At 37.4% G+C, this 12372-nt stretch overlaps 2 protein-coding genes across 2 annotated transcripts; one reads left to right on the top strand and one right to left on the bottom strand.

Annotated features, from left to right (window-relative positions):
• The first annotated feature begins 2779 nt into the window (after positions 1 to 2779).
• LOC102707508 (tobamovirus multiplication protein 1-like) lies at positions 2780 to 5866 on the top strand. Its single transcript, XM_006658131.3, has 10 exons — positions 2780 to 3051; positions 3143 to 3233; positions 3420 to 3472; positions 3563 to 3655; positions 3746 to 3817; positions 3970 to 4088; positions 4190 to 4253; positions 4961 to 5014; positions 5265 to 5342; positions 5449 to 5866. Exons 1-10 carry the CDS (start codon positions 2905 to 2907, stop codon positions 5539 to 5541), a joined length of 864 nt encoding a protein of 287 aa, XP_006658194.1. The 5' UTR covers positions 2780 to 2904; the 3' UTR covers positions 5542 to 5866.
• A 457-nt stretch (positions 5867 to 6323) lies between these two features.
• LOC102713196 (RNA-binding protein L-like) lies at positions 6324 to 9953 on the bottom strand. Its single transcript, XM_006657325.3, has 7 exons — positions 9693 to 9953; positions 8910 to 9348; positions 8105 to 8160; positions 7883 to 8013; positions 7424 to 7520; positions 7276 to 7344; positions 6324 to 7190 (listed from the first exon to the last, which is right to left on the bottom strand). The coding sequence occupies exons 1-7, from the start codon at positions 9888 to 9890 to the stop codon at positions 7188 to 7190; spliced, it is 993 nt and encodes a 330-aa protein (XP_006657388.3). The 5' UTR covers positions 9891 to 9953; the 3' UTR covers positions 6324 to 7187.
• Positions 9954 to 12372: the final 2419 nt, after the last annotated feature.

Raw genomic sequence — 12372 nt, 5'->3', positions numbered from 1 at the left:
TTGGGCGGTAGTTTAGAACTTAAAAGACCAAGGTTATGCACTAATTTTAGAAACATAACAACAAACTGATACAGTAATTTTAGAAACAATACAAGATCAAGTTGTAAGGATAATTTTAATTAAATAATTTATTTATATTATCTCAATATTAACATAAAATTTAAATTTTATAAAGCAAAATTTAATGACACCTATTTTATACAAACATGTTTTGCATCCAATACAAACATCGCGCCTTTTGATAGTAAATAAAATTTTATTGGAGTTTGAATATATCAAATGAACAAAACTACTGTGCAATTCTCAAATACCAAGTAATTCAAAGACTAATTTGTTTATGAGTTTAAAAACATGCGTGTTTCTTCTTATATTACATAAACAAATATATATATATATATATATATATATATATCAAATATTAAGTGGAAATATAATACATATTTATCATACGAGTTTTTTCAGTTTAGAAAATATACGAGTTTTTAACAAAGTGAAATTACTAATGATATTTTATTGGTTGTGTTTATCGTTCGTTATTAATAAGAGGTATACATATTTTTCAATGATTATAAAAATATTCTGCAGTGATGTATTATTTGATAGATCAAGGAATTTACTTATTTTACATAATAAGATGATGCTAACAAATATTTATAGAACCCCAAATACTTATTCCTATTTACCAGATTTATCCATGATATTATTGTTAATGATTTAACTATTTAGACATATAACAGTAGTGATTTAGAGTCCTAACCGATCTTATGATTAGCACATTTGTATCATGGTGTTGAACATTAACTATATTGTCTTAGTGTCATTGGTGATGTTCTAAAGGTGTTTTGTCTTGACTTGTGCTAGTACGCATGCCACACCAATATTATGATTGAATTTTGATTCTAAATGTATATATTACATATTTGTAGGAACTTTAGGATTAAAAAAATATGTATTAATCTTTATATAATGTCTAATGTACAGGAAGTGTTTGTCTTTTTGTAATTAAAAATATGATTTCTAATATGAAAAGTCTGTATAAGGATATGTGAAGTTCGTCCTAGTAAATCGATCTTACGACGATGAATGGTGTAGACTGAGTAAGATGTGTTAGTGCACTATATGGTATATGGTGTAGGGTTAAGATATATATTGTAGATTGATGAGAAGGTATCAAAAATAAGCAACGTGATTACCACACAAATCAATAGGCAGCCGCACGTATGTTTAAAGTTGCAATAGCATATAGTATTGGAGGTAGAGACAAATAATAATAGAGCAGCACGTATATTAAAATTTGGTAGTTAACCTCTGCACGGCTCCTTTTTCTTTGTATTATATTGATAGTAGTATTTTGATTTGGGACGTCGACGTACGGTGCAATATGCAGCATTATCTATTTTGGAGTGAGGTGGTTGTTCTGTCCGCTTTCGGCCGCCCATATATCATTAGGTGATCATCAAATCACAGAAAAGAAATACTCCCTCTATTTTTCAGTAGATAACATTATTGATATTTTGACACACGGTCTGGTTATTAATAATTCTGTAACAAATGTAAATTTTAATTTAAAATATATTTCGGAGTAAATCAAATTCATAACAAAATAAATAATAATTCTATAATATTTTATAATAAGATAAATGGGACACTGTGAGTCGGGTGGAGTGCGCTGTAGTGTGAATGACAGTGGGCCCAGGTTGCTGGTAGAGGTACCCGGTCGGCACGTGGAGGCCACGTGTCCACGTACAATCTGGTGACGCAGCAGAAGCAAAGCCCCCAGGTGCAGGTGCACTGTTCTGCGGGCCCCACAATCTCCTCAATGTCCAAGGTGGGGCCAGCTAACAAAACTACCCATCCCCACACACACTGATGTGTGGGACCCCTTCTCTTCTCCCCGCTTATTGTTGAGAGAATTTGCTATGCAGCGCTAACAATTTGCTCGATCATTTTTATATGTCTCAACTTTACCCTATTCCTGGTGTACATATGAGTTTATCTATCTCCTTTATGCTCACTCCGTTAGTTGATTCAGTCGTCTTTATGCGTTGCGTAATCTCTATGTGAATTTATTAACTTATAATAAAACAAATGGATATAATTATTCAATGCTAAATTTGAAAAAGGCAAACAAAAAAATATATTGTGATTGAATCTAAACCTTAGTTTCAGCAGGACACAACACTGAGACCCAAAAATGTTGGTTATTTGTGTTAAATTGGGGAAGATGTTCAACGAATATCATTTAAATTTTATTGGAACATTTTAAATATCTTTTAAAATTTGTGATCAAATAATTTCATTCTTTTTACGTACTGTGGATCCTTTTTCCACTATATGTAGTGTAATTCATGAAATTTCATGTAGAGTTTTATTCTTAAATAAGTCAATGAAATTATGTTTCAGTTTTCTTAAAGAATCATAATGAATACATATTAGTTTATACTACATCTGTTTCATAACGGGATGCTTGACTTTTTTAGTATAAATATAAATAATGACCATTCGTACTTAAAGTTTTTTTATAATAAATTAAGGCACAAGCAAAATATGAATAAGACAAATGTTCAAAAGTTGAAAGAAAAAAATTAAATATTTTATATTATAAAACGGAGGGAGTAGTTTAGAATCCAAATAATTTATACGGGGAACATTTTATAACTTTTAACATTATAGCTGGAACAATTATATTATACATAGAGTAATGATCAACTATCCGGACCGAATAGAATACTGGTAAGGAGGTGGTAAAATAATGGATCCAAATAAATAAATAGAAAAAAAGGGAAATGGAGGAGCTCTAAAAGCAAATATGAGAAGAGGAATTTCGGGGGTGGGAGGAGCATAGGAACTCTAGCTATCGCGGCGGCCGCAGAAAGAGAAGAGATCAGATCGGATCGGGTCGAGATGGCCTCCTCCTCCTCCTCGCCGGCGCCGCTGCGGCTGCGACTGCGGGGCTTGTGGGCATGGCAGGACGGGGGCGGGGACGGCGACGGCGACGGCGCCTTCTTCTCCCTCTCCGCCGCATACGCCCTCGTCTCCTTCGTCGCGCTGGTCAGTCCCTCCCTCCATCTTCCTGCAGCTCAGCTCTGCTCCTCTCGCATCCGATCCGCGCGTCTCATCTCTCTCTTGGGGGCGCTTGCAGATTCAATTGATAAGGATCCACCGCCGGGTGCCCGAATTCGGGTGGACCACGCAGAAGGTCTTTCACCTCATGAACTTCCTTGTCAACGGCGGTAAGCCTACGCACGCTTTTTCTTTTTCTTTTTCTTCCCTTTCTTTTACCTAGTGCTGTACTGTACTGTACTGTACTGGACTTGATAATTACCCTTTTAGTGATTTGATATTATGTGTATGAAATTGGTGTCAATAATAATAATAATAATCATCATCTTCTCTTTGATGATTGATTGATTGTGCAGTCCGTGCTCTCGTCTTCGGCTTCCATCTCCATGTCTTCCTTCTCTCAACAAAAGTAAGTAACTTAGAAAACACTAGTAAATCATACTCATCAACGATTAACCGGATCATCCACCACAACATCATGTCCATATGCATGATGCAGGTGTATAAGTTGGTGCTGCTGGACCTCCCCGGCCTCTTGTTTTTCTCCACCTACACCTTGCTTGTTCTCTTCTGGGCTGAAATTTACCATCAGGTAGGTTCTTTTGTCTTGCCTTCCAATCCTTCCTTTCCTGTTCTGCTCATCTTTGTCCAGTTAATTATCTCTTGTTTCCTTTTTTTGCAGGCCAGGAGCCTCCCCACAGATAAGTTGAGGATTATATACATTGCCGTCAACACCATCATATATGTGATTCAGGTCATCTTCGCATATTGCTTGCTTATTCCCTTCCTCTTCCTCAAAAACCTATGTTCATCGATAGGATAGGACCAGTAGCCTTTTCTTTCTCCCAACTCATCTTTCTTAACTGCCTTCAATTTCTACATCTATCTGATTCGGGTTGTCCACAGGTTTGCATTTGGATATACCTCGGAATCAACGACAATCCCTTTGTTGAACTGGTCACCAAACTCTTCATTGTGCTCGTCTCTTTTGTTGCCCTTCTTGGCTTTTCGGTATACGGTGGAAGGTAACTCCACGTCCAAAGTCCTGTGCTATATTCTACTCACTGCCTTGACTCTTCAGTATTTGTACAGTGTCCTGCTTGTAACCTGTGTTATTCGGTCATAGGCTCTTCTTCTTGCTGAGACGTTTCCCAATTGAATCAAAGGGGCGAACAAAGAAGCTGTATGAGGTGACTGCTGCACGATTTCAAAACTAACTCTAAACAATTTTCATGTCCGGTGCTCATAAAGCTTCCTGCTGTAAACAACTATCTGCTTGGCGTCTTGTTTGAGCCTCCTGTCCTTTGGTTGATCTTTAGCCATACCAAAGATTGGTTATAACTCAATATACTAGAAATGACAATCATTCAACATTGAATTGTTTCTAATGCTCGTATTTCCTTGTTTAGGTCCTGTAACTGTAGTTATATGCTCTGCTGTCTTACCCTTTTGCATAACAACTCTTATTTCTGTTATAGCTATGTCTAATTACCATGATGCATTTGTTTGTGTGGGAGACTGAGAGAGAGCTACAACTCTAGTGCTTATGTTTTTAGTTGCAAATACAATTTTAATTGTCAGACAACTATATTTATATATATTTGATTAATGCACAATGATAATCTGGACCCACCTAAATTGATGGTGAATAATATTATCTTCTTTCTATCAGTTAACATGATTATTTGCAGCCCCTGATAGCAAGCACCATTCTTCTTATTATTTTTTATTTGTTCCAATGATTGACTAAAATAAAAGGTTGGAAAAAAATTTTAATAGCTATGTGTTCTACAGACTTTACATGGATTGTCACAGATTGCTACTTGGAGTGGAAACATTTAACTGTTTCATAGCTATAGAATTTTCATTCTACCTTCGTTTTTTTGAAACGCTGCAGGTTGGGACAGTGACTGCAATCTGTTGTGCTTGTTTCCTGATAAGATGCATTGTGGTAAGTACTTGACTCTTCATGATTCATTGATAGGCATTCAAGAACCAAGGATCACACTTATTTTTCTGGTTGGTCCGAAAGGGAGCTTTGATGTTGAAATATGTGATGACGTGAAACATATCAACTGATATTATGTGCAGATGGACTGTTGTGCTACGAAGACCACTATACATATTTATGCTTTTGTTTTTGTTCTTGTAGTAAGTAATAATGTTCGTTAGTTTCTCCTTATGGTTTGACTTGATTGTAGGTGGCATTATCAGCGTTTGATCCTGATTTATCTCTGGAGGTTTTGGATCATCCAATTCTTGATTTCTTCTACTATATGGTAAGTGAAACTAGATAGTAGTAGTAATTAAGACAATTGGCACTAGTACATGTTGATTACTGTCTGCCCTGGACTAGTGCTCATGTGCATGTAATATGTTGTACAGTTCACAGAGATACTGCCTTCAGCTCTTGTCCTTTTCATCCTCCGGAAGCTCCCTCCTAAGCGGGTGTCAGCACAGTACCACCCAATCAACTAGCTAGAGGGCTCCTAGTACTTAGTCAATGTGATGTTATATAGTACTGGAATATGTTAAGAGCTATGGGAAAACTTTGAATTCCCATAGCAGAAATGGGATGCTGGTGTTTGAGCTGTGCTTATAAATGGTCGAAAGCGTCAGCAAAGCCTTGGTACTTGATGGATGGAATCAGCTGCTGCTCCATTACTGAATTTTTGGTGCATGTGTATGGTAGCTCCCATGCATGTTTAGAGCACAGTAGGGAGGGTAAACAAGACCTTAATTCCAAACGTTTCCAATTGGTGATAATAATATATGATGATGCAATCTCGTTGGTTGTCCTGAAGTCGATTTCCAGTGTTTATTAACTGCTTAGTCGATCTTCATGCATCCATGGTCAATGCTGAAACTGAACAATACTCCAGTATGCTACAATCAATCAATCGTTGGATACGGTCTTGCAGGATCGAATTTGCTCCTCAGCTGATGAATTGCTCGATCGAGGAAGCTGACACAAACACAGACGGTAGAAGCAATAGTAATCCAGTTGAGTCGACTGGAGCGGGAACTTGGTTTATGTTTGGGTCTCAGTTCAGGACGGGCCTAAAGAAAGGATTGGGCTTTCTTTTCCTTCGGGTTACCACACACTGTGTATTTATTCACAAAATAATCCTTTACTAACACGAGCAAAATCTTTATTCATTCCAAGTTGTTTTGGAAATTAATAAATCATGAGAAAAACTAAATTAAAAGTTTATATATAAAATTAAAAATAAAAAACTATGAAGTCAGAAAAGGCGACCCGTATGAAAGATATGCGATGCAGCGAGAGAATTAAGAGTCGGGTAGCAGCTAGTAGGGCTTGGTTGGCCTGGAAGGAGATGATGAGCCATGTCCATATGTTGCAAGGACCATCCACTGCATTTACGACCATCACCGACCCAGCTCATGCTTACCAAGGACATGCTCTTCACACCCTGCCATCTCCATGCATCTTAATTATTTCCTCATCTCTTCCAACCCCCCTTCAACTAATTAAGCCACCAGCATATCGTCTGTCTGTTACATACTAGAGTCTTCATCTTGATCTTGATGTCATAAGGGAATAATATAATATATATACTGTACAATGGAGATTGCTACAGTCTTCATCTTGATAAAACAACCATCACTTGCTACAAACAGTACACTAGCTCTTCTCAAACACAGGCTCCGATGAACTCTCAAGCCAAATGTCGTTTCTTCAGTTAAAAGTAACAGAAAAGAAAAACAGACCAGCCAGGTGCGCCTGCAGCTGGTACAAACCACAGTATAAGCTTCACCCTGCATCTGTACAACCTCAACTCAACTCAAGCTAACCAATCCCAAAAGCTTGCTGCTGGCCATGCCCATAGCATAGCAAAATCCAAGGCATTTTTGACCTACTAAATTCTACATCTCTCTGTCAAAAGACTCAAACGAACGGTACCAATGGGACTTGAGTCATGCCTTGCAGCTGTCGCACAGCTAAAGTAGAAACAAGGCAACGCACAGCTATTTCCAAAACGAACGAAAAAAAAAAACCCTCCAAGTTTACGGCCACCAAAAATTCCTGCCACATCTTGACATTGAGATCTTCAAGGAGCACCATGCTATTTCCAAAACGAATAAAAGAAACTTCCAAGTTTTCACTGCACAAAGGTTGAATGCATTCAGTGCACCAGTGCCATTCACCAAAACGAAATGGAATGAGGTCTCAAGCAAAATATAATGTACCTGTACTGACACCTGCTGTTGGTCATATCCATATCCTTGATGACTTGTATAACTCTGCTTGTTAGGATCCTGAGAACACCAAACAAAGATAATGGCTTTAGGCATTAAAATTCCTAAAGTAGAAGATAAAACAATAAACACAAGCTACCTGCTTGTTAGAAAGCGGACGACACCATGAAACTCTTATGCTACGACCTGCTAGCTGACTTCCATTTAGCATTCTTATAGCCTCTTCTGCTGATGCTCTGCACAGTTATGTATTTCATAGCCAGTTTAATTATGGCAATTGCCAATAACTGGATTGCATTAAATGGGAGTATGGATGATCAATTAAACATATGCATTACATATCTGCAGTTTTATTTTCTTGCAATCGGACCAGTACCGCTATGATGGCAGATCTATGCTATGCAAGAACAACCTACAATAAAATCCAACACACAAGGCACTGATACAGGTGCCTTCTACAACAGAATATGTAAAGTAGAAGTTCTCATTTTATTTTTTGTCATATAATTTGAAATCACAATAAATTGATTAGCTGCCTAGGATGTACTGCAATCTTCTAAATAATAGTCGCAAAGAGAGTGACAACAAAAGCAAATACCTGCTTGAGTATTTGATGAAGCCACATTGCTTTCCCACTATCACCTTTACATGGACAAGATCTCCATAGGGACTAAAGGTTTGCTTTAGATCCTCATCAGTCACACTTGGATCAATAGAACCAATAAATAGCTGGAAACAACCAGAACACTGTGACATTGATGTTCTTCCATCTGATTCCTTTTAAAATATTTCTCTAGAGAAGAAAAAACAAAGGACCTACTTTTGAATTGTCTGGATTGCAATCAGAATCAGATACTTCTGTATCATGGGAGGGAACTGCAAAAAAGAAAGAAAGAAAGAAATGTGTGCTTAGAAATAATGGATGGAGACACTGCCAGCCAACTCATATGTTTAATTCCTAGATTGATTCTGAATTAGTAATCCATTGTTGAAAATCCATAGCTAGCACGCACTAAAGTAATGCATGTGCTAATATACCACCTCAACATGTTATAAATTCACATGTGTAAACACTGTCAATGTACAGAATCCAATATGTGTTTTAGCAACAAATACCATCACAACAGACCAACTGAGAGGGTGCGCCAAATTCATGGCAGGTAAAACAACATACATATATGTGAGGTATATGTTACAGCTTGAAATGCATCTAACAAAAATGTGGCAGAAACATCTGCGCTGATAACAAGCAATGACTTCAGGGGTGTATAGCACGCATTGAATACAGGGGAATGATGAAAATGTGGCCAAAAATTGAATGGATGATACTAAAGAACGCTTCCACATATATAATATATATATAACAATGGATGGCAAATATAAAGGGGGTTAGAAAACAAGAGAATCGGGCATCATGTAAGGACGATTAGAAGAGGATACACCACACAAGCCACAGCTAAAGTGACAAAAGGCGAAACTGGGATACCATAGCAGCCACTTACACCATAATAGCAAAGATAAGTGCAAGCATGATTGCCTTAATTGTAATGATACAGACAAAAAGGAAGCACACAGCTAGCTGTAGAAATTGGCTGAAAAAAAAACCATCGGATTGGTGCAGATACCTTTCTTGTTGGGAACAGTGCCGATACGCATAGGCCTAGTTGAGCAGTATGCGCCATTCATCTGAGTGATGGCTTGCCTGTGTTCATTAGCGTCCCCAAAAAAAACAAATCCATATCCTTTTGAGTGGCCAGTAAGCTTATCAGAGATAACTTTAGCGCTCTTAACTGATGGGTATCGGCTCTTGAAGACATGGTGTAGCATGAAGTCAGTGACGTCGTAGGCCAAGTCCCCAACATATATGGCGTGATTAGGAGCATTGGGCACACGGGCAGCAGTTGTGACCCAGTTGAGCCTGAAATCCCTATCAGAATTAGGCATCTCCTGGCCATTGTAGCTGTGGAGGATTTGATGAGCGGATGCATGGTCAGCAAAGTTAAGAAAGCCATAACCATCGGATTGTCCGGTCTGCTTATTCCTTTTGATGACAACCGACATAAGCTGCATTGGTCAGAAACAGTGTGAAACTAATGCATACGGTTGACTCGCGAGAGTAGATGAATGTTGGCTATCCTTATCCTTGCATGGAAAAATAAAATTATCGGTTGTGTTGTGGTATGATTTATATTGAGACATGGTCCAGTCCAATGGTAGTATTACAACATAATGGAGTATACTAAATGGTGTCATTGATTGATTTTGATTTAATTAAGTTGAATGTGAGATAGAGGCATCAGCATAGGCTCAATATGATATTGCTATCCTATTCCTATGATATTGCTTAGGCTAGGAGGTGTACGGAATAGTAAACATCAGGTAAAAAAGAAGCAAAGGTAAGGTATTACCTCCGGCGAGCGAGTGAAGCAGGTGGAGAGGTAGCCCTCATCCATCCAGGGCAGAAGGCCGCCGATCCAGAGGGACCTCGCCTGTTGCTGCTGCTGCTCCTCCTCCTCCTTCTCCTTTGGAGGCAATGGAGGGGCTGGGGGCGGGGAGCCGCCGTGGTAGTAGTAGGGTGGCGCCATGGCCCAGCCCTGCGGCGGCATCTCAGCGGATTCCGATTCCGATGGAGAAACCCTAGCCTAGCTAATACAAGAGGAGAGAAGAGAAAAAGGAGGGACCTTCTTCACTCTTCTTTTTCCCTCCAACAAAAATAATAACTTTACTACATGCGCGGAATATTTTGAGTTTTAAAAAAACTAAAATATACCACTTCGTAGATAATTAGTGTTACCAAAGTCTGTGTTCTTTTCTCTATTATTATCAGATTTTATTTCTTTTTAAACTGCTAAACAATGTATTTTTTAAAAAAATATTTGTATATAGATGTTCATTGTCTCTTCTTTATTTAAATATATTCTTTTAACTTTATAGTAATTAATTCTATCATTAATAGTTTACAAAATAATAATGTTTCATCTTTAATTAAAAATAACATAGCCCAAAAATATGTATGATATTAATCGATGTAATCCGAAATTAACTAGCATCAAATGTATTTCTTCATGTTTATACATCAATTTATGATGAACACATTGTGGATATGAAGCTAACGTGAAGGGATTCAACTGCCAATATGGATGCAAAATGACCGAGAATGTGTTGAGCTCAACCCTTTCCCAAATTCTGTTTAGTTGTTTGTACTTTTCAAACTATTTAGCAATGTGTTTTTTTAATATATAAGTTACCTTAAAAATTATAGTGTTTTTAAAACTTTTATAGCTAACACTCGATTAATTGTACGCTAACTTGTCACCTATTTTGGGCCAAGAAGAAGGGTTCTAACCCCTCCCCCAAGTGCACCATAAGGCAATTTAGTTGACAGAAGGAAAACTCAGCTTTTGGGTGCATGGACCAAACCAATATAATGCAGAACTGAACTTCAGACTATGAATTAATTAAGTATTAGCTATTACAAACATAAAAAAATATATTCATAAAAATTTGAAAGCAATTATTAGATTATTTTTTTTTAAAAAAGAAAAGCGCTAGTTAATAATATGGGAAGCATGTTAATAGCAAACAGGGGGAGTTATCACCTTACATCTTCCTCCCAAACTCTGCCTAAGTAGGTTCGATGTTGTTGGCACCACTAATAAAAGCCATAAATATCACTAATGGATCAGGATCGTCAACAAAACTGGCTACGACAAATAGACAAAATCCAATCGTTTTTGTTTCGTATTATAAGACTTTCTAGTTTTGTCTAAATTCATCGATTAAAAAATATATATAATTTATATATATATTTAAATTTACTATTATTCATATAAATCTAGATAAAACTAAAAAACATTATGTTATGACACTGGCGACTTCACTGCACAGTAGTACGGATAATCCCCGCACATTAGTCTAGCTTTCCATCCGCGAATGAGAAGCATATATGTGTTTATTTATATTTAGCATAGCTCAGTAGATTAGATAAAACAATACGATGGGTATATGTATATATATATAGAGAGACTGAGAGAGAGGGGTTATAATACAATAATTATATATACATCGTAATTTGTAATGGGTAATTCGGTTTGCAAGGCACGCAATGCAGGGCTTTGCATCCCTTGATCGCATATTAGTACCAGTAATAGTGACGCTGACTGGATGGGCCCACCTTGGTTAAGTGGGGTCGTGCAATGCAGTTACTCTAGTGGTAGTGGTAGCAAGGCAGTAACGGGTGGGGAGCGTGGGTCCCAGTGCTCAGCGAGAGAGAGGGGACAGGGTGGCAAGCCCGGAGTTAAGTGCAGTAATGCTCCGCCTGCCCACATCAATACACCTCCCTCTCTCTCTTTTCTTTATGTCTACTCTTCCTTTTCTACCCCAACAAAACCCTACCCTGTTTCTCTTCTACTACTAAAACCAGCATTATATATAAATCTTGGATTGATGATACTGTATTTGCTATTGTGGAAGTATAAAATCATTAAGTAGGAGTAGTTTCTACCATTAAATAATGCAAGGTTTTTAATTAATTACTACTACTACTTAAATGACTTGTTAAAAGTTTTAAATATGAAAAGTATTTAGTTTGTACAAAAGATCAATATTGTTTTCTGGCCTCCAACGGGACAGCATTTGGAATTTTTACTAAACTGCTGTTTGTGTAAGTGGAGTGTTTGTTTTTAAAATGAAGTTTTTTTTGACAGAGATAGTACTAGTATTAGTATTTGTTTGTATTGGACAAGAGGCTTAAAAATAAATATTTGCTCGAGTACTTTAAATGATATTAGGGGTATAGGGTAGAAGAACGGGACGAAGTATTTATTATTTAGTGTGTTAGTGAAGGAGAGAATGTATTAGTATTTTTTTTAAGTAGTGGAATGGGGTGGAGGTGGAGATACTTAATAAATAAATAATAAATAGTAGTAGTAGGAGGAGGAGGAGGAGGAGGAGGAGGAGTCAAAGGCCGCCTCCTAGTCCTTGTAGAAGAAATTGTAGAGTTGGGTGGGAGGGAGGGAGACTTGTGTTGTGTACGTATAGCAATATAGCTGTCTGCCTACTTTCTCCACTCCACACTACTACTTCTTC

The sequence above is a fragment of the Oryza brachyantha genome, chromosome 7 (assembly GCF_000231095.2).
Source record: "Oryza brachyantha chromosome 7, ObraRS2, whole genome shotgun sequence".
Classification (NCBI taxonomy): domain Eukaryota; kingdom Viridiplantae; phylum Streptophyta; class Magnoliopsida; order Poales; family Poaceae; genus Oryza; species Oryza brachyantha.
Note: the sequence above shows the minus strand (reverse complement) of the source record. Positions and strands in the feature narration are given on the sequence as shown.

Coding starts and splice junctions, on each gene's coding strand:
- LOC102707508 (XM_006658131.3), top strand. CDS start 2,905: ATGGCCTCCTCCTCCTCCTCGCCGGCGCCGCTGCGGCTGCGACTGCGG. Junction 3,234..3,419: donor GAACTTCCTTGTCAACGGCG/GTAAGCCTACGC, acceptor TTGATTGTGCAG/TCCGTGCTCTCGTCTTCGGC. Junction 3,656..3,745: donor GGGCTGAAATTTACCATCAG/GTAGGTTCTTTT, acceptor CTTTTTTTGCAG/GCCAGGAGCCTCCCCACAGA.
- LOC102713196 (XM_006657325.3), bottom strand. CDS start 9,890: ATGCCGCCGCAGGGCTGGGCCATGGCGCCACCCTACTACTACCACGGC. Junction 8,014..8,104: donor GCAATCCAGACAATTCAAAA/GTAGGTCCTTTG, acceptor GGTTGTTTCCAG/CTATTTATTGGTTCTATTGA. Junction 7,521..7,882: donor TTCATCAAATACTCAAGCAG/GTATTTGCTTTT, acceptor ATAACTGTGCAG/AGCATCAGCAGAAGAGGCTA.